This window comes from Asterias amurensis, chromosome 18 (assembly GCF_032118995.1).
Source record: "Asterias amurensis chromosome 18, ASM3211899v1".
Lineage (NCBI taxonomy): Eukaryota > Metazoa > Echinodermata > Asteroidea > Forcipulatida > Asteriidae > Asterias > Asterias amurensis.
In genome coordinates this window covers 16,025,032-16,048,148 of record NC_092665.1, presented here as the reverse complement: position 1 = coordinate 16,048,148, position 23,117 = coordinate 16,025,032, and the positions used below count along the sequence as shown (strand labels likewise).

Below are 23,117 nucleotides of genomic sequence, written 5' to 3'. Positions count from 1 at the left end.
TAATAGACTGCCTAAATTTCCGTAGGTTAATAGTGCCATGCATCGGCGTTGTTTTCATTACTTCATGCACCGTTCTGGTGTCCCACTTTCAAGACCATAAATGTTTTAGTTCGAAATGATCGTCTTAAAGAGTAATCGGGTTACAAGGTCACATTTGGATATCTCCCATATGGATACAGCTTCAAAGACCTGCTTAAGCAGGAACATTCTGCTAAGCAAAAATGAGCAGGATACCAGTCACAAACGGTACAAGTCTAATGGCACTTTCTTATGATGACCTTTTTCTGGTAAGAATCATATTAACTATTTTTGCCAAAAGGCGCGTTATAAAAAAACAGTAATTATTATTTTGTTAGTTTATGTACTTTGTTTTAAAATCTCGGCGCCGTTTTAAGCAATATGTGAGACAGGGTTATTTACATTTATTCACGGGAACGATGTGATACTTAGGCACGAGGTTGTGGTGTACTTAACAATTCATCTAGTAATGTATTATTAAAGTGGATGTGTTCTTCTTTAATTATTCAAAATATCATCGTAGGGCAGGTTGCTGAATATGAGATTAAAGATGCCTGGGGGATGTGTGCACTTTAATCTTAAAGGTGTATTAGCCCTACATACTCTAAGGGGAGTATTCTTAACTTAACGACGCGTTTTGCATTCTTCAAGGTAATAATGTTATTAATATCATTGCTATCCATTATCCTTGAGTCTTAGCCTTTGAGTTCTAGAATTTCTTTTAAATAAATTTTAGCAGTGTTTTTATAAAGAGTGTAAATAGTATACTGTAATCTTTCCACATGTATTTTTTGACACCTATCTCTCTGTTCTAAGGTTTATATTTTGTACGGAAAGTGCCCTTGAAGGAATTTTCAGCTTTAGGTGTGGGAGGAAATCCCTGTAGAGAACTATTCCAGGGAAAACCCACGCAGTCAGTCAGGTAGGGACTGGACACCCAATCTATGTATGGTGACCCTTCGTGATTCGTACCAGGGTCCTAGAGGTTGAAGCAATGGAAGAAACCACGACAACCTGTCCATTATGTAATTCAACCAATGGCAATAGAGGTTTTATCTAAACAATCATGAATAATCATGTGTGGTTGTTCATCTATAGATTTCCCCCTTAGGGTTAACACAACGGTAATAAGCAACACGACAAACTCAAGTTTTATCTAGATGTTATACTTTATTTACAGCGTGCGAGACTCAGAACAAGCAACGATACACTGACTTTATGACACGGTTTCCAATCTACTTGCCGGTAGCGGGCGCTATTCACCTCAGCTGCAAAATGATAGTCCCTGATGAAGACTAGTTTATAAATTTCGGTTCTGTGAGTTAATTAAGTAACCCCCATTGAAGCAAGTACATGCAACTCTGGACACAATTTCCAATAAGATGGTGAGGCACAATGCAAACATCACTTGTTTACTTTGATGTAGCCATAAAATTACAATCAACCGCCGAGGTCCATGCAAAACATACACGCGTGTACGAAAGTGAGCTCCACCAGTCGGGGCGCTGTTTTGGGCTTGTGACGTCATATGTAAGGATTCAATTGCTTCTGCTGCCTTCGCGCCATAATCTCCCCAAGATCCGATCCAATGTAACAAGATTCTTCGACCTTTAAGACAGAACCCTGATCCAGATTTGCACCTAATGGTGGCCAGGGTGTGATTTTGACGGCTATAAGAATCCCCTTTGCGCAACAACCAACTGGAACGAGCACATCATTCTTGAATCAATGACAATATTATCATTAATGACGTAAACATCTGATAAAAACAAGTCTGGTATAAATTCAATCTGATAATTTACCTAAAAAAAATAAATGATTTATAACATGAATCCAAGTGTTTTTATAACAACATTAGTTGTGTATTAAGTTAAAACTAAATTCCGAAGCTCCCGGGAGTTAATTCAGAGACGATAATTTGATCCCGTTGCATGGCCAAGGGTCTACCCAACGGCCACATCGCCAGAAAATCACCATAACACTTTTCCCAAGACAAGAATACATTAATTGAAAGAAGCGCCATCGATCTCTTGAAGTTGCTCTTGAGACTCTTATCCTCTCCTCCTCTAGAGAAACTTCTGATTGACAACAAACACCTCGGTAAATCATGAAGAGAGGAAAGGTAAACTGAAATCTGACCGTCTCGATGGTGAGTATTCTAGTGGGGCCTACAGGAGCGTTGACCCCCATTAACATTCCTGTGAGAATACTCTTCACCGTCCTCATTTTAAAAGTTCATGAGGCGATACCCTGGTTTTCTTTTTAAAGCAAATAACTATGCATAAAAGTCTCTGAAATTTCAGTCTTACTTATCTAGGGAAAGAAGGTGGTGACACAATGTTAATTTGACCGTTTTCTTTCAGCTGATCTATTTCTAAGTTACTACTTTCATTAAACATACATACTAAGTTATGGTTTAACTATGGTACCATTGATGTAATACCATCATACGATTATACTTGAGCCGGACATTTTAACACCTGTCATTTGCGGAAACAACACACGTGACACGTTGTTTTGGCTGGTAGTTCAGCGGCTAAAACCTAGACAGTTTATCCACACAAAAATAATTAGCCACGTCTGTTAAAACATCCATTACGCAGAAATAAGTTACTTCGCTCTAAACATCCACAACAGACCCTTGATCAATAAGTACACTATACGCTATTAACAACCATAATGTATCACTATTTTTATATACATACTGTACAATGCTATCATGCTTTGAATAATCCAATCATTCTCATTTCAATATTCAAATTAATCAACATCAATTTAAAAGAGTATTTTAAAAAATAAGCAGTATTTTCACGTAAACTAAGTCCAACTTGACACTTTTTGTTAAGACACAACGCTAAAAATGATAAGTACAGTTGATACTGGCTCCCGTAAGCAGAGTGTACCAAACAAAAAGTGTTACCACCAAAAATAAACGTTTAGACCGAACAAGTCTACGTGTAATATGACTGGACGGAAATTCACAAAAAACTTAGAACAGTCGGAACATCGGGCAATGCTTGGTCCGTTTTCTAGCAGATTGGACTCAAAAATTTTAAAAAGGCTGTTTTGAGATAAGCATTAAAACTAAGTACTTTCATGTTTACATTTCTTTTATTTATGTTAAATCTCTGTACAATAAAATACACCGTTGTTATAGTGGAACAACACATTGTTAAGACAATAATTCATCCGTAATATATTTCATATAAACTAATGGAGACATGCTCTATTGTCAACGCTATTTGTTGTTGAACAAACCCTGCTGGTTGACACAAATATACGGCCGAATGATGGCAAAACATTCAGTCGATTGTGTTAACTGATGTTCTGACCAAATTCCAAATTGTCTGCAAACTTTCAATTTAATAATACCTTCCATGAAGAGTGTTTTGTTTCCAACAAATTCAACAGTGTGAAACATTAATTTTGTTGTTGTTTTGCATTGGCTTTCCATAGTTTTCAGTCCAATCTCGGTTGACAACAACTTGAGCTCTGAAGCCATTTGAGATTGGCAGACAAAAGACTATGACACTGTTAGTGTTTTTTTTTTAATCTCAAAAAGCCGATAGAAAGGTCTACATAATTGTATTTGCACCGATAATCCGGATTCTTTATTGGTCTTTGGTATCCTCGGCAACATCCTGTGAATCGTCAAGGGCGCCATCACCGGTCACATCTTCCGACATTGTCGTTGAGGGCTCTTCGGCTCGCTTTCTTAGGGTTTCAACACTGTGTCGTATACCGTATGCAAAGTAAATGGCCAACCCTGTGGTTTCAAAAAAGACGAATAAGTTAAATAGATAAATCAATGGCTGCAATGAGACAGTTTTGATACGGGGTGGCAGCAGACAGACAACCAGGAATATTCCTATAGATAGTCTTTTAAAAAGTGGGAGGGTGATTTTATCGAGTGCGTCTGCTTCCACCTATTGTCAGAAAGATCTCACATTGGTAAGAATTGGAAATATTTGATACACCAGCACAAGTAAACACACTGCATCAGCCAACCAACAACCAAACATACAGGTATCAGCTCATGAATATGCATCAACTCATAAATATGCATAGTCAAATAACCAACAAGTTTCAGCTCATGAATAAGCACATTGGCGTCAGCCAATCAATCAATCAAAAAGTATCAGCCTATGAATATGCATGATGGCGTCAGCCAATCAATCAATCAAAAAGTATCAGCTCATGACTATGCATACTAACATCAACCAATCCCTCATTCAAACGGGTATCAACTGCAATAAGATTTGAATACTAACCCACTGCGAGCCAGATGACGAGCCGAGCCCACGTCGCTGCCGAGAGCTTCATCATCAAGTAAGTATTACAGAGCAGAGCTAGAAGCGGAAGAAACGGAACAGCGGGCGCCTTGAAGTAAAGCTCCATCTGATTTTGAGGTTGTGTTTCTATGATAACGGTGAGGCACACTAAAGCGGCAACGAAGAGGCACAGAAGAGCAATGGCCCACCATTCAATACGTGAGATATCATCCATCCCAAAGGCTAGCAGACAACTTAGACTAATGATCAAAACTACGAAAATGGTGAATGATATTGACACCACCATGTAAGTCTTTATCGTTGGTGGCGTCTTCTTGCTGTCGGTTTTCTGATCGGTGCCGTCATTCTTAAGGAGTCCGTAGCCCGACCTACCGGACGGCTCGTCGGGTTTACTACCCACGGTGTCATCGACGGCATCCCCAGGTGAAGCCGCGTCCGTGTATTTCATGTACTTCCCGGCAGACTTTTCGACCAGGGATATAGCTTCTTCACTGTCATCCTTACTTCCCGACTTTCGAGCTAGTTCCTTCACTTGGTCTTTGCTCAGACCAACGTCATCCGGGTGGTATCGAAGAAGCAACACGCTAGCCGCAACCAGACTGTAAGACAGCAAGGTGCCTATGGACATCATCTCGACTAGCTGCTCCAGGTTGAATATCAACGCCATGATCGCAGTCAGGACACCAGACATGATAGCAGCCGTGACTGGTACATCTGTTTTGCTGTTGACACGTGCTAAGAACTTGAAGAGCAGCCCGTCTTTAGCCATTGCGTAGATGATCCTAGGCAGAGGGAAGATGGATCCCAACATGGCGGATGAGAGTCCGAGCAGTGACCCAACCGCCACGATATACCGCCCGGCCGGTAACCCTCTTGATTGGAAGACTTCAGCCAATGGTGCGTATGGAGAGAGTTGGTCATACGGGATCATTAGGGTCAAGACTGCAGAGACGCTCATGTAGCATACCATGCAGATGAATAGGGTGAGGGCTATGGCGATAGGTATAGCACGGCTTGGGTTCTTAGCCTCCTCTCCAGACGTTGCGATTGCATCGAAACCAACATACGCGTAGAAACAGGTGGCGGCACCCGCAAATACCTGCAGCAAATTAACAACAACAAAACAAAGTTCGTCATTCACCATTCTTCTTTAGAGTGAAAACACCAGTACAAAATTATTTGAATAAACCAGTACAAATAGCCCATGGCCCCTGAGGTGTTGTAGCTATCCCTAACCATCAGGCCCCAAAGCCGTATTCGAATTCCCATACGTGGCTGCGGCTTGACCAAAGGCTGCCCTTAGCAAAAGACGTACCCGTCATATTTCGGACACGCCTTTTTAAAAAGTGTTCTACTTTCCTGTACTATTTTCCATTGTAAAGATCTCAAGAGGGCGCTTCTCTTTTGGGATTATGACACTCACTTACTTGTAGGGAGGTCAAAACGGATGGCTCTGATTTATTTGTACCGTGATTTTTGAAAATCCATAACGCATTTGCATGCGGAACACCCCCCCCCGCCCCTTCCCAACGGATCTACCAATAGAAAACGTACCCCGGATGTTCCATATGGAAAGAAGCCGCCATTCGTCGTCCAGTTCTCCCCGTCAACGTAGAACGACCCAGCCACGATGACGAAGACTATCACCAGCATATTAACCCCCGTCAAAGCCATCATAACCACGGTAGACATCTTGGCCCCGAGCGCTACGATAATCGTGAGAACGATCAGCAACCCGAAGGCCAGGATGTCCGGGTAATCCCCGAACCATGGCGAGTCAAACTGCACCCGGGATTTGATAGCTGTGCTGATAGTCTGGTTCACGATGGAGTCTAGGTATTGAGACCACGCCTTGCCAACGGTTGCCGCGGCGATGATGTTGTCCATTATCATGCTCCAACCAATCACGAAGGCGAGAAACTCACCCACGGTGACGTAAGAGTAGATGTAGGCGGAGCCTGCTTTTGGGACGCGGGCCCCGAACTCAGCATAACACAACCCTATAAAAGAGCAAACACAGAGAACGTTAAATATCCAGTTCGAGACGCTAGGTGGCAGCAAACATCCCGTTCAGTAAAACCACAGACCGTTTTGCTTGTTAAATTTTCAAAAACTTAATATCCAGTTCGAGACGCTAGGTGGCAGCAAACATCCCGTTCAGTAAAACCACAGACCGTTTTGCTTGTTTACATTTTCAAAAACTTAATATCCAGTTCGAGACGCTAGGTGGCAGCAAACATCCCGTTCAGTAAAACCACAGACCGTTTTGCTTGTTTACATTTTCAAAAACATAATATGGAAACACAACGCACATATGTCTGCTTTATGTTTAAATTTGAACAATAAAAAGTAAATCAAAAACAAAAATTACTTCTAAAACTTTTTGGTTAACTTGGTCTCTTACGTCTTTGTCCAGCCTGTTTACTACATTTTCCTTTTTTTCCTTTCTCTAAAAAAAGCTTGTTATCTTTATTGAATCCTTCAATAGTAGCCTCCTCCCAAGGCACAAACTATCAATTTTGGGTTACTCATTAAAAAACATCTTAATCTAATCAGCTTGAAGCGAATCTCCTATAGGGAGATATTTTGTGGCTGTTTTACAAAACCTATGCCACGCTATCGATGACGTCAATGAATATAAAATCAAAATTAGCATATGAATGGAAATGTAGATCTTCCTTTTGGGAAGACGTTTCTGTCCCTCGCAAGCTGAGCTACTATCTACCACCACAAGATATAATGTAAACACAATTTCCCTCATCGTCTCCCCGCTTGACAACAGTCCTCGACATATCAGCACGTCGTGACGTCATCATTACGTCAACAACACGTCAATGCAACTCAATCTCAGCCCTGGTACATCGGAACAAATTGAACGATACATCATATGAAGCCATTGCGGTGATCGCGCAGTATTTTTTGAACTGATATCGGGCGAGTGACAACCGGCACGTGTAGATAATAGAAGGGTCGTCTTGCTTAGTGACCAAGGACCGTTCTGCGTTATTTGAGATGGAACACACACAAATATTTCCACAGAGCAAACAGGTTTCCTGGCAATTCGCAAAAGGCCATTAGTTTTCTTCATTGTCGATGGGATGTGTGTATTAGAGACAAGATACATTGACAGAGCGCTAAATATAGTAGCTTCATCACTACTCTTCGTAAATTGGTCTCGTGGAGAGAAGCGGCACATTGTCTGGTTAAAGGTTAACCACCGAGCCCTTAAATAGCAGCAAACGAGGGGATGGGAAAATGCAAAGTGAAACCTCAAATTATCAGCGCAAATGAGTTTTGTGAACCAAGGGCCGATTTCCAGAGCTAAGATTGACCGTATATGTAAAACAATTTTACTTTCTAAGTAAAGTCGGATGTCACAACACACAAATCACTATTGTTAACTGATTTCATCCATGTTTAAATGGAAGAAAACCATGGATAACAATATGATTGGTAACCGTTTTTTAATGACAATTTTTCTGTTCCTGTCTCATTAAACTAAATTCTGCTCAAACAAAATTCAATCACTTGTAATTTAGTTTGAATACATCGTTTATTGCTATATGAAGTATGGTGTGATATCTTCTCCGAACAGAACGTGCACAGCTAGACCGTCGACGCCGTTAAAACTTAACGATTCCCCACAAACACATTTTATAGAAATTAATAAGTAACCCAAATTGACGAAGGGTCTGAAAGTGGAGAGTGATTTGATTTGAGGAGAAGTCAAGGGAGTTGTAATGAAATTAAGCAGTCCGGAACGTGGACATGGAGGCGGGCGACAGGCCTCAGAGAGTGGAGAAACACGCCGTGAAAAAGCAATAGCTTGCTCTCTGTATGAGCGGCATGCTCCTTCCTCTCACGTCTATACCTCGACAGATTCAAACATAATTTATCGACAGAAACATCCCTGAATTCACAAGCAGTGCTCTCATAAAGAACTCACGGAATCTTAACAAGTCTTGATGGGACAGCAGGCTCTGCAATAATGCAACAAATATAGGTCAAATTGCTTTCTTGCCTCTTCAAAATTTACCCAAGACTCATTTCGTTCGTTTTAGTGGTTACTTGTTCCATATTTTTTTTCGACGGAAGAAATATTTTATTCAATTTGAAAACAACCTCTCAATTTAAAAACATAAATACTTAAGGCACCATGGCAATGTCACAAAATAACTTGACCCACATAAAACTTTCAAAAATACAGAATTCCTCTTGACATTACAAATCAAAGCGGGACGATTTTACATGGAGGGAGAAGGGGTGGTAAATATTACATTAAAAAATGAGGCACGAAGAGTTTCGAACGCATGTCACCTTTCATTCCTTGCATATTAGGTGTCCAAACGGAACTAGGTTAACTAGATTAAGTCAACAGTCATGCGATCACCCCAAGCATTGTAAATAAATTTTAATGCTTGAATATTTTAGCTAAGGTTTCCCGACCATGCTCCTTCGTACGTGTATGTGATTTTCAAGTTGTACTCCTTCCTCCATCCACATTTCTAATAAAACGTAGCCTTCATTTTCAAATAAGGAGCTTTTTAAGGAGCAAGTATCTGACAAAAATTTAACATGGCTACTCCACTGTAGTAGAGAAGTCTCCCAAATTTACCCCCAAAATCTACTCCACGGTAAAGTAGAATAAAAAAGCAAGAAAAGATATCAACAGAACACAGTCTACCCATGAAGATATTCACATGGTGTTACGACAAACCAAACTTGCATGATACCTCACCATGCAATGCCTCAAATCCCATCATCAGCTTCTCCCTAAATTTGAATAATTATAAGAATAATATTCATAACTTCAAAAGGATAATTCAAGCAAAACAAATGATATCCACTCCTCCCCAGGGAGGTGCATCCCCCAGTGTGATCGTCTTCAATAACAGGACGGGGCATCCAGCAATCCTTCTGCTTACATCAATGATTAACGCATCCTCAAGTTCCGTTGTCTTGTCTTCACTAGGGGGATTTCAAGACGGGATTTTAAAGACGAAGAGCTAGGGTTGGGAACTAGGTACTGAATAATTTACCGCAATCTCTTTAGCTCATCCATAAGTACAATTTTAAAGTCAGGTCGGTTCAAAAAAGATATAGGTCGGTATGACGGGCCAAAGTTGGGATAATTGTATTTGAATCTCCACCCCCCCTCACCATTGTGCAATCGTCATAATTGATAATAACAATAGATGAGGAAGTGGTTTCTTATAATACCGCTCAAATCCGCCATTAAGGACCTTTTCGAAACCACGGCTTTGGCTTTTGATTCGGCTTCGTGTCCCGCCCCCCCCCCCCCCCCCCCGTCTGAAGCCCTGCGCACGTACGCAAATCACACTCAATTGTCCAAACCACTGCGGGGCCAAGCTAGCCTGAGCCGAATCCAAAGCCGAAGCCGTGGTTTCAAAAAGGGCCTAGTGTCTGTGGACGCTCATGGCGTTCTAACATTATAATATCCCCTTATAATCACTAGTAAACCATCTCATTTGGGGTACTGTTAGCTCTCCAATCATGTATTGGTAATTTAAAGAGAATTTTTATGGTACCTTGTCTGAACTGAAGAATGGAAGAGACTATACATGGGAAGAGAACGTATGTAAAGGGTTGACGCATTACTACAGACAGTGGGTGTATTGTATGGAAATACATAATCATAATTGTTAATTGTACACGTAAACTGACGGAATACAATGCGGCAAGAATTGCAAAGAAACACATTGTCTCTATGGCACTGTGGGTGTCCTATTCACACTTAACATATTTTCATCACTTCACAATTCCCTAAATCTCTGTCTGTAAGATGTAATTTAAAGAATTTAACTTCAGAATTTAACTTTATTTCTATATTTACAGTTACATAAAAGCTTTAGAGTTATAGACTGTGCAAGTCTCGCGCGCACCGGAGCGAGAAAACACGACAACTGAAGAACTTAATTTTTTTATGAATCAAATCTTTGCTTAATTTTTTTCTTAATGCCGAATCTGAACAACAAAAATACCCATTAGAGCTTGTTAAATTAGTTTTAGCTTTTTAAACTAATACACAGTTATCGGTTAAAGTCTATATATAGACAAAAGTAAAACTCTGGGACAAGGATGTTTAGTTGATCTTAAATGTTTTGAAACCCCTTTTGTAAATCTACGCCCGAATGTGAGGCCGTGTCCGAAACGGCGACTTCGGCTACAGCTACGGCTAGATCGCGCGCGTCTGCCTATTCTTCAACACTGGAAGACGCGCTGATCTAGACGTAGCTGTAGCCGAAGTCGTCGTTTCGGACACGGCCTTAAACTACTGAAAGCTGGTTTATACGCGGACGCACGATGGTCGCAAGGGCGTTAGATAAACGCGTGACACATTTTAAAGAGGAAGCCGACGCCTAAGCGACCAATGAAAAGGCTTTCCACCCCGCGCGGCCAAAACAAGCGTCTGCGTAAGTTTCGTGATCGGAGATGGGCACAAATTCTTAATTTTTTACAAGTAACCTGACCTGAGGTCAAGTTTAAATATCGGTTTTTCTTCGTTATTATGTTGACTTTATTTTTACTTTTATATATGTTGTTAATTAGTATAACATTTTTAACAACATATGTCATTTTTATGGTCATAAACTATATTAAACTAAAGTAATGGACGAAACAAAATCTCCCCAACGTAAAACTCCATAAGGTTGGGACCACAATGGTCCCAGAAGTTCAAATCTGCGCGAGACTTGCACAGTCTATTGCGGGTGTATTTTTATGGGGAGGAATTAAGTCCAGGTTAAGTTTGCCTTTAGGTGACCGTTAATTCTTTGTTCTTATGTTGCTACATTATACATTTAGTTTTTGCAAAACGCTATACAAATGTATGTTATTATTATTATTCACTTGTGTGTTCTTATGTTGTCAAATTAACCCAATATTGGAGAAACAATGTAGAACATTGCAAAATAAAAAACATAAAAAAAGAACATGAGAAAAGCCTGAGGGTATGTAAAACAACCCCGTAAGAGTACAAGTGCGTAACCGACGTTATCATGCAGCAATGATTCAAGGACTAGAATATTAATGCTTTACGGCATTTTTTGTCTGCCAGGGGCAAGGAATAAATTCACCATCACCGTGATTAAACACCTGCTCATGCTTAAATCTATTTGCAGTTTTTAATATGAGTGTTATCATTAATAACAGTTATAGACATTAACCACAGACAAATCACCCGTCGGCATCTTTATATTTCCCCCTACAAAATCAAGAAAGACGTAACACACATTGTTTTGTAAAGGTTTCCTCCATCTACGTTTTTGTCTTCTCTATTTTTTATAATATTGTAATTTTTACCATTGTGATCCAAGCATCCGGTAAGTCCTTGAACGTTTTGTTTGGTGATATATTCACTTAACAACTGAAATAAAATGACGTTTGAACAGAGACAAAAATAACAGCTAACCCTATTTGTGTGATCACTAACTGAATTATAATACAATAATGGTGTTCGTAATGGGCATGCAAATTTGACATCTGCTTCCTTCACAGGGACGAGGTTAACGCAGAGTAATGTGGGCGTGGTCATACCTGATTGGGGAGGGGGCATCAGAAGGGTTTGGACTGTGTAGACGTCTCTATGACATGACAGTTGTCCTCATGTTAAACATACACTTGTCTATCTAGTCCAATGTCTTTCTGTTCATTCGTCTCTTTAGCTGCCTTGCTTGTCCTATATAGGGCTGATTTCTACAAGTTTCGATGTTTGTTCGTCTATAGTCCAATGTTTGTCTAGTCGTTGGTTGTCTGTGTAATGTCCTAAGGCTGATTTCTACAAGTTTGGACTTACTTAAACAGCATCCCTACTCCTCTTTCTACGATGTTAACCTTGCCTTCATTCATTGGTATTTTTTCTTTTCTTTTTTTGGTGGTATACTATTTTCTCTTGTACGATCTTGGAAGTATATTTTTCCTGAATGAAACGTCAACATTCCACAAAAATCGACCATACTGGCTCAAAATGCCACCATGGTTGAGTTATACGTGATTGATTCTTGGAAGCATGTTCTGCTGATTTGAATTTAATACATACATCGACCTGAGAAGTCATTTTACGCATCGTAAAACCATGTCATACACCGTCCCTTTAATGTGTTATTGGCACTGAGTTGTTGAGGCCGATCGCTATGAGCTTATTTTCCCCTCATCTGCAATTCTGCCTTGCTAATTAGCAGGAAGTTCAGTGAGGTATACCAGCGAATAAATTATGCTCCTTGATGTGATTTGAAGCATGCCATTAATTGACTAGCACCAGTTAGAATAGTTTGGGCGATCATCAGAAAATGACCATATGGACTGAGGTAGACTTGCACAAGTCCGGTGTGTGTTATGTTGTGCCCAAGGGTATGTGCCTATCGGGAAAAGTTGATGAGACAAAGGAACATGACATGATGCGTTTCCTCATGTGGTTGATGCGGCGTTCAGAGGTTAAGGGTAAAACCGGCCACCATCATGTTGCGCTAAATTTAACAAACTCTATGGTGTTGTTAGTGGCGTCCATCTTGGCAGCTTGAAAGGTTTTTTTTCCCGGTTTCCCAAGATACGTTCGGTTCTTTTTCAAGACGGTGCATGTGCATATATGGGGTGGGGCATTGCTCTTATTGATCATGGAGGAATTATTCCTCCTTTTTATCAATATTAGTCTGTGGTCTAAATGCTACATGTGAATTAAATACAGTTTGAAACCATGCAGTCGCCATAATTTTAAAATGCATTATTTATGATGAAATTTACTCAAATTATATAGCGTTACAACGTGAAGATACATACAACGTAAACAACATCAACCTCCGTCATAGACTTGCATCAGTCTTCTTTTAGTAAAGCGACTGGTGGTCGCTCATGACATCCATATGGCGGACTTGTTCGTTTCATCGACTTCACCGTATAGCATATAGCAATCCCAGTAAATCACGACACCGTACGAATACGATACAAGACCATATGGCAAGGATTTCTCGTACCGTCGACTTGCACAAGTCAGGTGTGTGGACTTTGAAACAAATTAATGGATGCAATTTATTTCGAAAGGCAAAACCAAAAGGTCTTATAAACCGAGGGAAGATGAATATTAATTGATGCAATTAACTGTAACGACAAACAGCCTGTTTAAACACATCCCATTGCTAAAAAATCAGTGGGTAGATTTTGGGATGCACTACAACACAAAGAAGGGCTTTCTCCGTAGAATGGACAACGGACTGTTTAACAAGTCTAGTTTTTACTCTCCCCACCATACGGAAGATAAGAAGAAGAGAGAGAAGGTGTGTGCCATGGCGTCATGACGTCACGACCGCTAAATTGTGGCAGTTATCGGTGTGTGACAAAAGCCAGGATGGACGTACACTTGAGATCAATTTATCATAATCGTTTTGTTTCATCAATCAGAATTGTTTTGCTGGAATACTTCAGCGCATAAATATGTGAATCATTATAATTACTATTTCTGGATGAGTATATGAATAAGTGTTTTTGTTTGTGGCAAGTTAAGTGTACCACATTGTTAGTCTTTCGATTTATGTTGGTGAAAAAAACACTCTACGTTTCATTGCTACTCCCTAAAAACAAGGAACCAACACAATAAGTTAAAATTTTAATAAACTTAAACAAATATTTGCGTGACTGTCTATTGAAAAAAAAAAAACATTCGAACTAAATTCTAACCTTTCTCGGCTGTAAGTAAACAAACTAATTCCAATGTCTTGTTATCTTCGAAACATATGGTACCTTTATTCCCCAAACATATGGTTCGATAAATCCAATGATAAATTCCCTCTTGAAATATTTGGTTTGTAGATATAAAATAGACGTTTTGAAAGCAAGCACTACAGTGTGACACAATTCACTGCATAATTTGTGTTCGCGCCCACATCAAACTTTACGATTACAAACTTCAGTTTTGTTTTCATTTCCTCCAGTACATCGTTCCACTACAGTGTTGATCTGCACGCCAATTCCTGACACGCCTAACTACCTTATTCCAATGCCGAATCGTGTCCTGCTAGCAGCCAAGCATAAATCCTTTAGAAATGCTGAGGAATTGCCCCCGTACATCAGAGAAGTAGGAAATTGGCACGACAATCAGTAATCTCTTTTGACACGACGTGCCAATGCCTAAAATTGCCGGATTTTGAATTTACGGGGGCTAGGATTGTTCTGTTTTCCGGTACGACGATTCGCGCTGACTGCCTGTGGCCTCGTCTACAAAAAGAGAGAGAGAGAGATGTGTGGATAGACGTTCGTGAAGATCTTGGCCTTAGACTCGCATCTTCGTCTACAGAGAAAACATTTCTGCAGCAGGTTTCAGATTAATATAACTATTGAAATCGTATTATATTTATAGATATGAATATACTTTTGCATTGACCGAGACATAAATTGTGTAATTTCTACCTAAAAGCCTCCTTGTTATAGGGATTGTAATTTCAGTACTAAACAACCCCGTATTTTCTTCAGAGGGTGGGTACTCACGGTAAAAAAAAATGCATGTTAAAGCTCTCCGCTGAGACAGAATTTCAGAATTAAAATATTATTTTATAATCTCTGATAATATTAAATCTTAAATTCATTTCCCGATATTAATTAATATATCATCCTTTGTAGAAGAATTTATAGGGAAGATTTGCTCCTCCGTGACCTTTCCTCCAAGATGGCAGCCAAACAGCGCGGAAAGTTACACCATCTGAATGACGACAAGGAAAGGTTTTGTTCTCGTCTCGTCCCACTTTGACATTTAAAAAAAGTTGGTGATAAGGTCAATTTGGGGCAACGTCTCTTGTTACATAACAAAAGAGTAAACTTGATGGAATTCTTAAATTCTAAATAAACCGTATACGATTGTGTGCTAAACACAAATATCTCCCATGACTAAATGACAAATGCACTGCTATATAATTTTCCCACATTCGCTTTCAGCCTGAAAAAGGGATACATTTTTACTTTGTTCCTGAAAAAGATTTTTATTTTCTTCTCTCTCTATATGCAACAAAAAACAAACTAAGACAACAAGTCACAGAACAAGTATCAAACAAAATCAACAGAAAATCCTAAAGGGCAATTAACGAGAAATCATAAGACGGAAGATACACTAAAAGAGAAAACAAAAAGATAAAATGAGGTTCCTGAAAAGATACCTTTTTACTTTGTTCCTGATCGTGCTTTATGAAAGACCTTTTCCCTTCGAAGGAAGCGAGGTCCCATGGAAATACGAAAGACTTCATCCTCGTCTTCTTAAGACCAATGCAGGGGCTCCCAAGACAATCGGGCAAGGAAACCTCAACAGAGCAATTCGAGATGAGAATTATAGTTTTTGGGAAAACTGAGCATCGCGAATCACTTAATGCATGCTCAAATCAGTCATACAAGACTCCCTGTGCATCCGAACAATGATAACGATTTTTTTTATGACTGCACTAAATTTTAATGGAGAGAGAAAGGAATTTACTAAATTACTTTTTTCCCAGAAAATTATACGGTCCCTGGACCAGTATCTATGGCCATCAAATTGTATTAATAATTTTTTTAATAGAAAACTGTAACAAAGTTCAAATTAGAACAAGAGCCAGTAAAAATGAGACTTATCTAATTAACTATTGTTAGTTTTTACACATTTGCTGAGGATAACGTTTTTGCTTTTAATGTGGGAAAGAAAATGCTTTATATCCATCTTTTATGCCTAATTGGGGTATCGATTTACTTTCACACAAAAAATATAAATAATCACTTAAGCGTAGATAAAAAAAAAATGTATAAAAATAATTAATTCCAAGAGACGCTTGCTGAGCTAGGATTACAGGTTCGATATTGGTTGTATTGGTTGTTGACCAAACCGTCTCCCAGGTGCAAACACACCGTATATCGCTGGATACATCCATTTTTAATCACACCTCGGCTAGCAGCAACGTCATCTGTAGGGATATTCCCGGATGTTAATAATGCGATCTTAATTGCACTTGACTCTTTCGCACCGTATCATCTGCTTGAGCGTTCGACAACACTTTGATATTATTATATGTCTAGTAATGAAACCAAGGATGCTTGAGCAAACCTGTAAGCAAGGATGCTTGGTGAACCTAAAGCACTGGGGTGTTCCACGACAAGTGGTCTGGGTTCATTCACGTCAATTACCAATCCCAGTACATGAGGGATACGGCTTATGTGAACTAGAAACACCAGGGTTAACCCCATACTCTTTCAAGATAAAGGTACGTGCGCTACCGGTACATGAAACCTACGGATTTATGAACCAGAAACTCCAGCCTAAACCCTACTCGTCACGATAAGTGTTTTGTGTTCTTTGACGTGCACTACAAATTTCTTCAGCTTTTAAAACAAGACCAACACCTTTAAGAAAAACCACGTCATTTTGAATACGACTTTGTTTATTTGGAAGCGCGTTACACACGCGAGTCCATGACAACGCATCTTATCAACATCTCTGAGTACGCTGTGAAAACAACTTGAGTCTCGCGAAGTCTCCTTTCAGCTCAATCAAGATACGAGATTAGGGATTTCTTTTTTATATGCGAATTTGGTAGAGGTGATGTTTTTACAGGCCCTGGCAATGACCTTTATGACAGCACACTAGAGGGATGGTGTGGTAAGTGTAATAGAGGCCTATGCCTTTTGTGTGGAGGCATAAAGAGAGGTTCCAAATAAAGGGAAGAGGAAAAAGAAGAAGAAGAAAGCCCTCGGGGCAGATCAGGGATGACGTTTCGCGTATAGCGCCATCAATACCTCCCTTTTTCCTGGATTTTGCGTACAGTTCCAACATTACTAAAGTTCCGTGAAACTGAGGGTGATGCCATCTTAAACAAAATCAAAACAATTATGATGACTATTCACACCAAATTGTAGTTTGTACAAACATTCACAACACAAAAGATAAGAGAAAAGGGTCAGTACGAAAAGGATGACACGATTTGAGTTTGGGGAAAGTGGATCTCTTGACTTGGTCGTACAATTTAGGGATCTGTACTTATTATATGGTGAATCGTTGAAATGCAAAAGGGTGTAACCACGCAGAAATTGCTTTCTCTAAACCAGTCAAAATGTAAAGTATTATATTATTGCTTTAACAGATACACCCATTGTGACGTCATCCAGGGAAGAATTTCTTTTAGTGTTCGTAGCGTCGGACTAAAAAAATGAGGCACTAAGTAAACACAGTAAGAAGTCTAACAAAGTAGTAGAAGAAGACGACGACGGAGAATAAGAATAAGGAGAGGGACAGAAACACTCGGAAGAAAGTGTGTCAGCTACAGAAGAAATGTCGAGAGGGACGATTGCCTTACGTTTCGGGGGGGGGTACTGATGCGGGACACGCCTCATTATTTCCTGAAGACTTTTCCAAACCAAACGAGCCGTGAAAACATCTACATCACTCTAAGCACAATATACTTTCATTTCCATCGACGTCCACTGACGAAGCACGTCTGTATTTTGTAAATGCCATCCTCGCAATCACTAAATCGTGAGAAGAGAGTGGAGATTTGTCTTACCTCGGGCCAAAAGAACTTTCTCTTATCTGCAAATTTGACAGCCTGAAGTTTTGAAAAAGGACTAGGCGTGTCAAACTTTGGTTAAAGGGGGGGGTCGATTTTCTATTGGGTAAAATGGTCTCTTTGCTTTCACTTTTCGCTTTTGTTCTTCATCTTGCTGTGCTCGAGGTTTCCGAACTGTTTTGCCAGAATTTGGAGGGGCAGTTGCCTCCTCCCCGTTCACAATTTCACGATTGTCTGACTGCACAAAATTAATCTAAAGTGTCATTCAAAAATGCATTCCCTTTCTTCCCCGTTTGTGAAGCAGCGTTCAGTCCGGCGGCCGTTGTACAAAAAATCTCCCCCCCCCCCCAAGTTCATCATAAAAGCTGGGTCTGTTGATTGAATTGTCCCCACGTAAATGTCTCATGTGAATCAAAATTGAAACGACCTTGGAAGGTTTACCGGCTTGAACGGACGTCTACAGAACGCAAAGGCCGGGAATAAAAAGCACAGAGACGTTACTAATGTTTAAAAGGCCGACATCGAAGCTTGCCTTAAAGGTGTAATCTCCTCGAGGTTCCCTTTAACATTGCCTTGTATCAAAGACTGACCTTTGACCTTTTGTTGAACTAACTGCGTACGACATCACGCTCCCGTTTTAAGACAATGTGAACAGTCGAGAGTATTTGAACGTATAGACTTGCACATTAATTGCATGTGTTCTGTTGCCGTCACAGCCGGGCCCCGATTGTACAAGCCTCGTTATAATACTTATTGTTAGAAATATGTAACAATGCTGTACCATCTAGTGCATCAAATTGAAAAAAAAAAAAAAGAAAAAAAAAATCCAGGTCATGCTGGGATAGATTTCTTTAGCATTTTGTTGCAAAACTATATGATAATGCCCTGATGTAACCCCAATATGAAAGAACCTTCTTGTTTAATACTATTACTAAATTATAAAGAACCAGACAGTAAACCAAGAGGCCTTGAGTATAACCATTATTATTTTGATCGCAAAAAATATAATTCAATCGAGAGAAATCCAAACGAAGGTCGATTTGATTGAATAGCAGACGAAGGGTATATTCAATTCGTGGATATCTGATTATAATTTAATATTATATTTTGCAACAATGATGTAGACATTAAATAGAAACTAAATACCCGATAAAAAGATTAAACAAACACTGCATACAATTTTCTAGCCTTGCCAGTTTTCCCCGGTCGCTCAACTAAAGCATCTGCATGTCCCTTACCCCTTCCCTTCGATTGAGCCAGGGAATTACATGGCTGGCTCAATTCACGAGAGAATTTCCCCCAAAGACGAGATCTAAAGCCCGATGGTGTCGTGTTACACATCTACGCCTTATTAGCAACCAACCCGAAAAGACAGCCAATGTATTAACCGTTGATTAGCTCTTGCGGCCCGGGTAGATATCGCAGATCTGCCCGGTGGGGAAATTCGTCCCGTAGTTTTTTTTTTCTCCCCTCTTCTATTCTTCTATTTCACAGCACAGAAAATCATACACAAGTCTTGCCTGTGCAACATGCAGTGCGGGGAGAGATTATACGCCATGATTGTGTGTGTTTTTTCCTGTCTGCGGTGTGTGTTTTGGGTTTTCTCAACGTGTGAGTGGAATGATTAACCTTTCAAACATGTCTGCTCTCTGAACATCTTCAGGAAGAGGAGACTTTCTCGACAAACAATCCTCTGGGTTTCGATTGAGTTAATTGTGTGTTTGTGTGTTTTGGGGTTTTCTCAACGCGCTTTCAAAATGTCTGCTTTGAACATACTTCAGGAAGAGCAGACTTTTTCAACAAACAGTGTTTTGATTCATTTAATTGTTTATCTGATTTTTTTTTAATGAGTTAATGCTTCGTGTCGGCTTCGTTTGATTCCAACTCTCCGGATGGGAACAAACATTCGAAAAATGGCATGTGTTTATGCGTTTTTTATCTCTCAAACACAGCTCTGTACAGACTTGTCTTCACCGAACACCTAGTGTTTGTAAATACAAGCACTATATTTCCAAATACAAACACTACATGTCTATTTTTTTAAGAGAGTCGCCGAGGCTTCGTTTGACTGCAAGTAAAAAACAACTTCACCAGAGGGCAAACAAACATATCACGATTCATTTATCTTTTCCTGTGAATATTATGATTTCATCATTTTAAAGCCTCCGGATAAATCAAGACTTGAAGAGGATGAAGCTGCGTCATCTTCATCTTCTAAGACGCCGCGCTGTCTCAAGTCAAAACGGAACCCGGAACCTCAAGACATTAAAGTCACTGGACACCTTTGGTAATTGCCAAAGACCAGTAATCTCACTTGGTGTATCCCAACAATGAATAACATAACCAACCTGTGAAAATTTGGGGCTCAAGATGTCATCGAATATGCAAAAGAATAATGCAAGAAAAAACACCCTTGTTGCAAATTTGTGTGCTTTCAGATGTAAATAAGGCTTCAGCTGAATTGAGTGAGAAATTACTTCTCTCTCAAAAACTATGTTTCTCACAATGTGTCATACTATCAAGGGGTCTCCATTGCTCGTTATCAAGTAAGTTTTTATGCTAGGAACTATTTTGAGTAGTTAATTACCAACTGTGCCAAGTGTCTTTAAGCACACAAATGAAGATAAGTGTTTATCCCTGGTAGGCTGCATAGTGAAGCATCATCATAATTGGCTCCCACTTCGAGTAGACTACTCGAATGCCCACGGAGCTTCAAGACATTAAGTTTGTTCCCCACTTATGATTCACGATTCTTCACAGGGTCTTACTTCTGTTCCTAAAGGCTTGATCCATTTCTAGGTCAGCTTGACTCGCTTATAGTCAAACTGAACTTGATGCAATCTCATCTCAAAGTACATAATATACACACACTATCAGTGTTGACAATGTTTTACAATAATGTTTCAAGCTGGTGTCAAAATACAAGTAATGTCCTTAAACAAGACATTCCTCACTTTGCTAGATAAAAATCATTCACATTGTGTCAGTGTTATCTTTATGTAATACACATTTCTAATTTAAAAGGAGTACCTCAAGCAAAGTACTCAAAATTAATCCCCTTCGTTAAGAAAACAAAAATTTAAATAATAGTTATCAAGACACATGGATACGGATAGTCCATGCCATTCGTTTACACAAAGAGTGAACTAACTTGTACAATCCATGACATTTCCTGGCAGGCAAGATACCACACTGCTCATACTGATCATAATATGTAAACGAAGTCAAGAGCTGTACAAGTTTGAAATGTGACCCCTTCAATCATCACATCAAAACTTCAATCATCATATAAAACCCGACTGCAATCTCCATAGTTGTGTTCTTTCATTGAGCACCGTACAAATCATGCCTGCATTGAAGTTTATGCGCTGTAGCTCTTTTGTAATCCATGTTATGTCATAGGTTTTATGTGCAGTGAAACGTTTCCACAAAAAAAAGTTTTATACAACACCTTTGACAAATATAGGCTTCGGATGATTAGCTATGGTATATAGAGAAGGACCACTCTGGTCAACGTTTATCAGGCCATGGGTCTGTTAATATGACACAGCAGTAAAGGCTCCCGTCGGTTTCACAAAACTATTCCTAACTTTAGACTAATCTTAGGACTTAGGACGAGTCCCAACCCTGCACTGTAGCATGCAGACCTTAAGATTAATCCCAAGTTAGGAAGAGTTACTCGTCCTAACTCGAGATAAGACGAGTCCTAACTCTTTGTGAAATCGACGGCGCATTTGTATGCTCATCTCAACGTACACAATCAAATTAAGCCAACACACAATATGGACTATCTTTTTGACTAGCATGACGACAGAAAGTAGAAAGCAACACATGAAAGACAGCTTTGAAGATTGAAGGTCTGACGGACAAAACACACTGTCAACTATTATAGTCAGTGACGAAGCTGTTCAAAGCAAAGTACCCATCACTGGACACACCACATTGGGGCGGTGAGGCAGAGGACACCAGACGAAAGAGCAGTAAATACAAACGAGACTTTATGGTGCATAAATCTTCTATTAAATACTATCAACTGCTGCCTCAACAATAACCTAAACTCGCCATGGGTCTCCGACGAGCCAAAACCAAACAAACAACCCCAGGACACCCATCCCACTATATCAACTGCTGCCTCAACAATAACCTAAACTCGCCATGGGTCTCCGACGAGCCAAAACCAAACAAACAACCCCAGGACACCCATCCCACTACACATCAGTACGCCTCCCCCCCCGCGAACCCAACTCTTGCCACCCACCCAAGCCCCACCCACCCTAAACAGAAAGAAAATACACAACATGCTACCCCCCCCCCCCACCTTATCCTAAAATGGAAAAAGATGCAGAGTCCGCCACTTTTTCACTCAATATCACTCTTGTTGAATATTAAGATACTCTAGGTCTAAATGGGTGAAATGGTGTCGGGATCGCATCAACATTTACCCAAATCTCCCCTACTGCCTGGAGTTGAACAATATTTGTGTAATCTTCAATACCGGCTAATAAAACGCTTAGGCCACTCATTCCCAACGTACAATAGACATTCCCTGTCCTTTTCTCCCGACAAGGAACATTCTCTTCCCCGTCCCGTCACCTGCCCCCCCCCCCCCCCGCACAATTGGGGCCAAACAGTATGGCCGGGATGGTTGGCTTATGCAATGACATTACAGGAAAACGGTGGTGAAAAGACCTGAGCACATAATGTAAGACTTTAATTATTTACCTGACAACATAGAGACGATGGCCGCGATGAGGAAAGATAGAACGATAGCCGGACCCGCCTCCTCCCTCGCAACCTGCCCAGCCAGGACGTAGATACCGGCCCCGAGGGTGCCTCCCACCCCGATGGCAGTCAAGTCCGCAATCCCCAGACATCTCGACAGCTCGGTGGTCACCAACTCCCCGTGGTTTAAGGTCTTGGTTCGGGCTAAACTCCGAAAGGTTGACCTCAGCGCTGAGAGTACCATCGCTGGACCGTGAAACGGGTCCGATTCCCCGGCTGAATGTTTCGAGGTGAGGGTGGTGAATCCTCGGTCGGTGTGGTGTAGATATACTCGGTCGTTGTGGTGAAACCTCGGTCGTCGTGGTGTCTGATAAACGCGAGTAGACCTACTGCCCTATTGGTTATAGATGGTTGGACTTCAAACGCAGGCACCAGTGGATGTGTTAATAGTGCACTTGTACCGTGGACGCGCTTGAACGCAAAGGCAAGTGGGCCTAAGCGCACTTCTGTTGTACTGTGTCACGTATTGCAAACCTCTGTGTGCATGTGTGCAAGC

General features: G+C 40.3%; 1 protein-coding gene across 1 annotated transcript; it reads right to left on the bottom strand.

The window, feature by feature from the left end:
• Positions 1 to 1,225: 1,225 nt before the first annotated feature.
• LOC139950921 (cationic amino acid transporter 2-like) lies at positions 1,226 to 23,089 on the bottom strand. Its single transcript, XM_071949760.1, has 4 exons — positions 22,562 to 23,089; positions 5,865 to 6,310; positions 4,290 to 5,409; positions 1,226 to 3,784 (listed from the first exon to the last, which is right to left on the bottom strand). The coding sequence occupies exons 1-4, from the start codon at positions 22,803 to 22,805 to the stop codon at positions 3,630 to 3,632; spliced, it is 1,965 nt and encodes a 654-aa protein (XP_071805861.1). The 5' UTR covers positions 22,806 to 23,089; the 3' UTR covers positions 1,226 to 3,629.
• Between the last annotated feature and the right edge of the window lie 28 nt (positions 23,090 to 23,117).

What these genes read in the sequence shown, in the direction of transcription:
- LOC139950921 (XM_071949760.1), bottom strand. Translation starts at nt 22,805, where the DNA reads ATGGTACTCTCAGCGCTGAGGTCAACCTTTCGGAGTTTAGCCCGAACC. An exon ending in CATCGTCTCTATGTTGTCAG is followed by an intron (nt 6,311 to 22,561) that starts GTAAATAATTAA and finishes GCTCTTTTATAG; the next exon opens with GGTTGTGTTATGCTGAGTTC. An exon ending in TTCCATATGGAACATCCGGG is followed by an intron (nt 5,410 to 5,864) that starts GTACGTTTTCTA and finishes AATTTGCTGCAG; the next exon opens with GTATTTGCGGGTGCCGCCAC.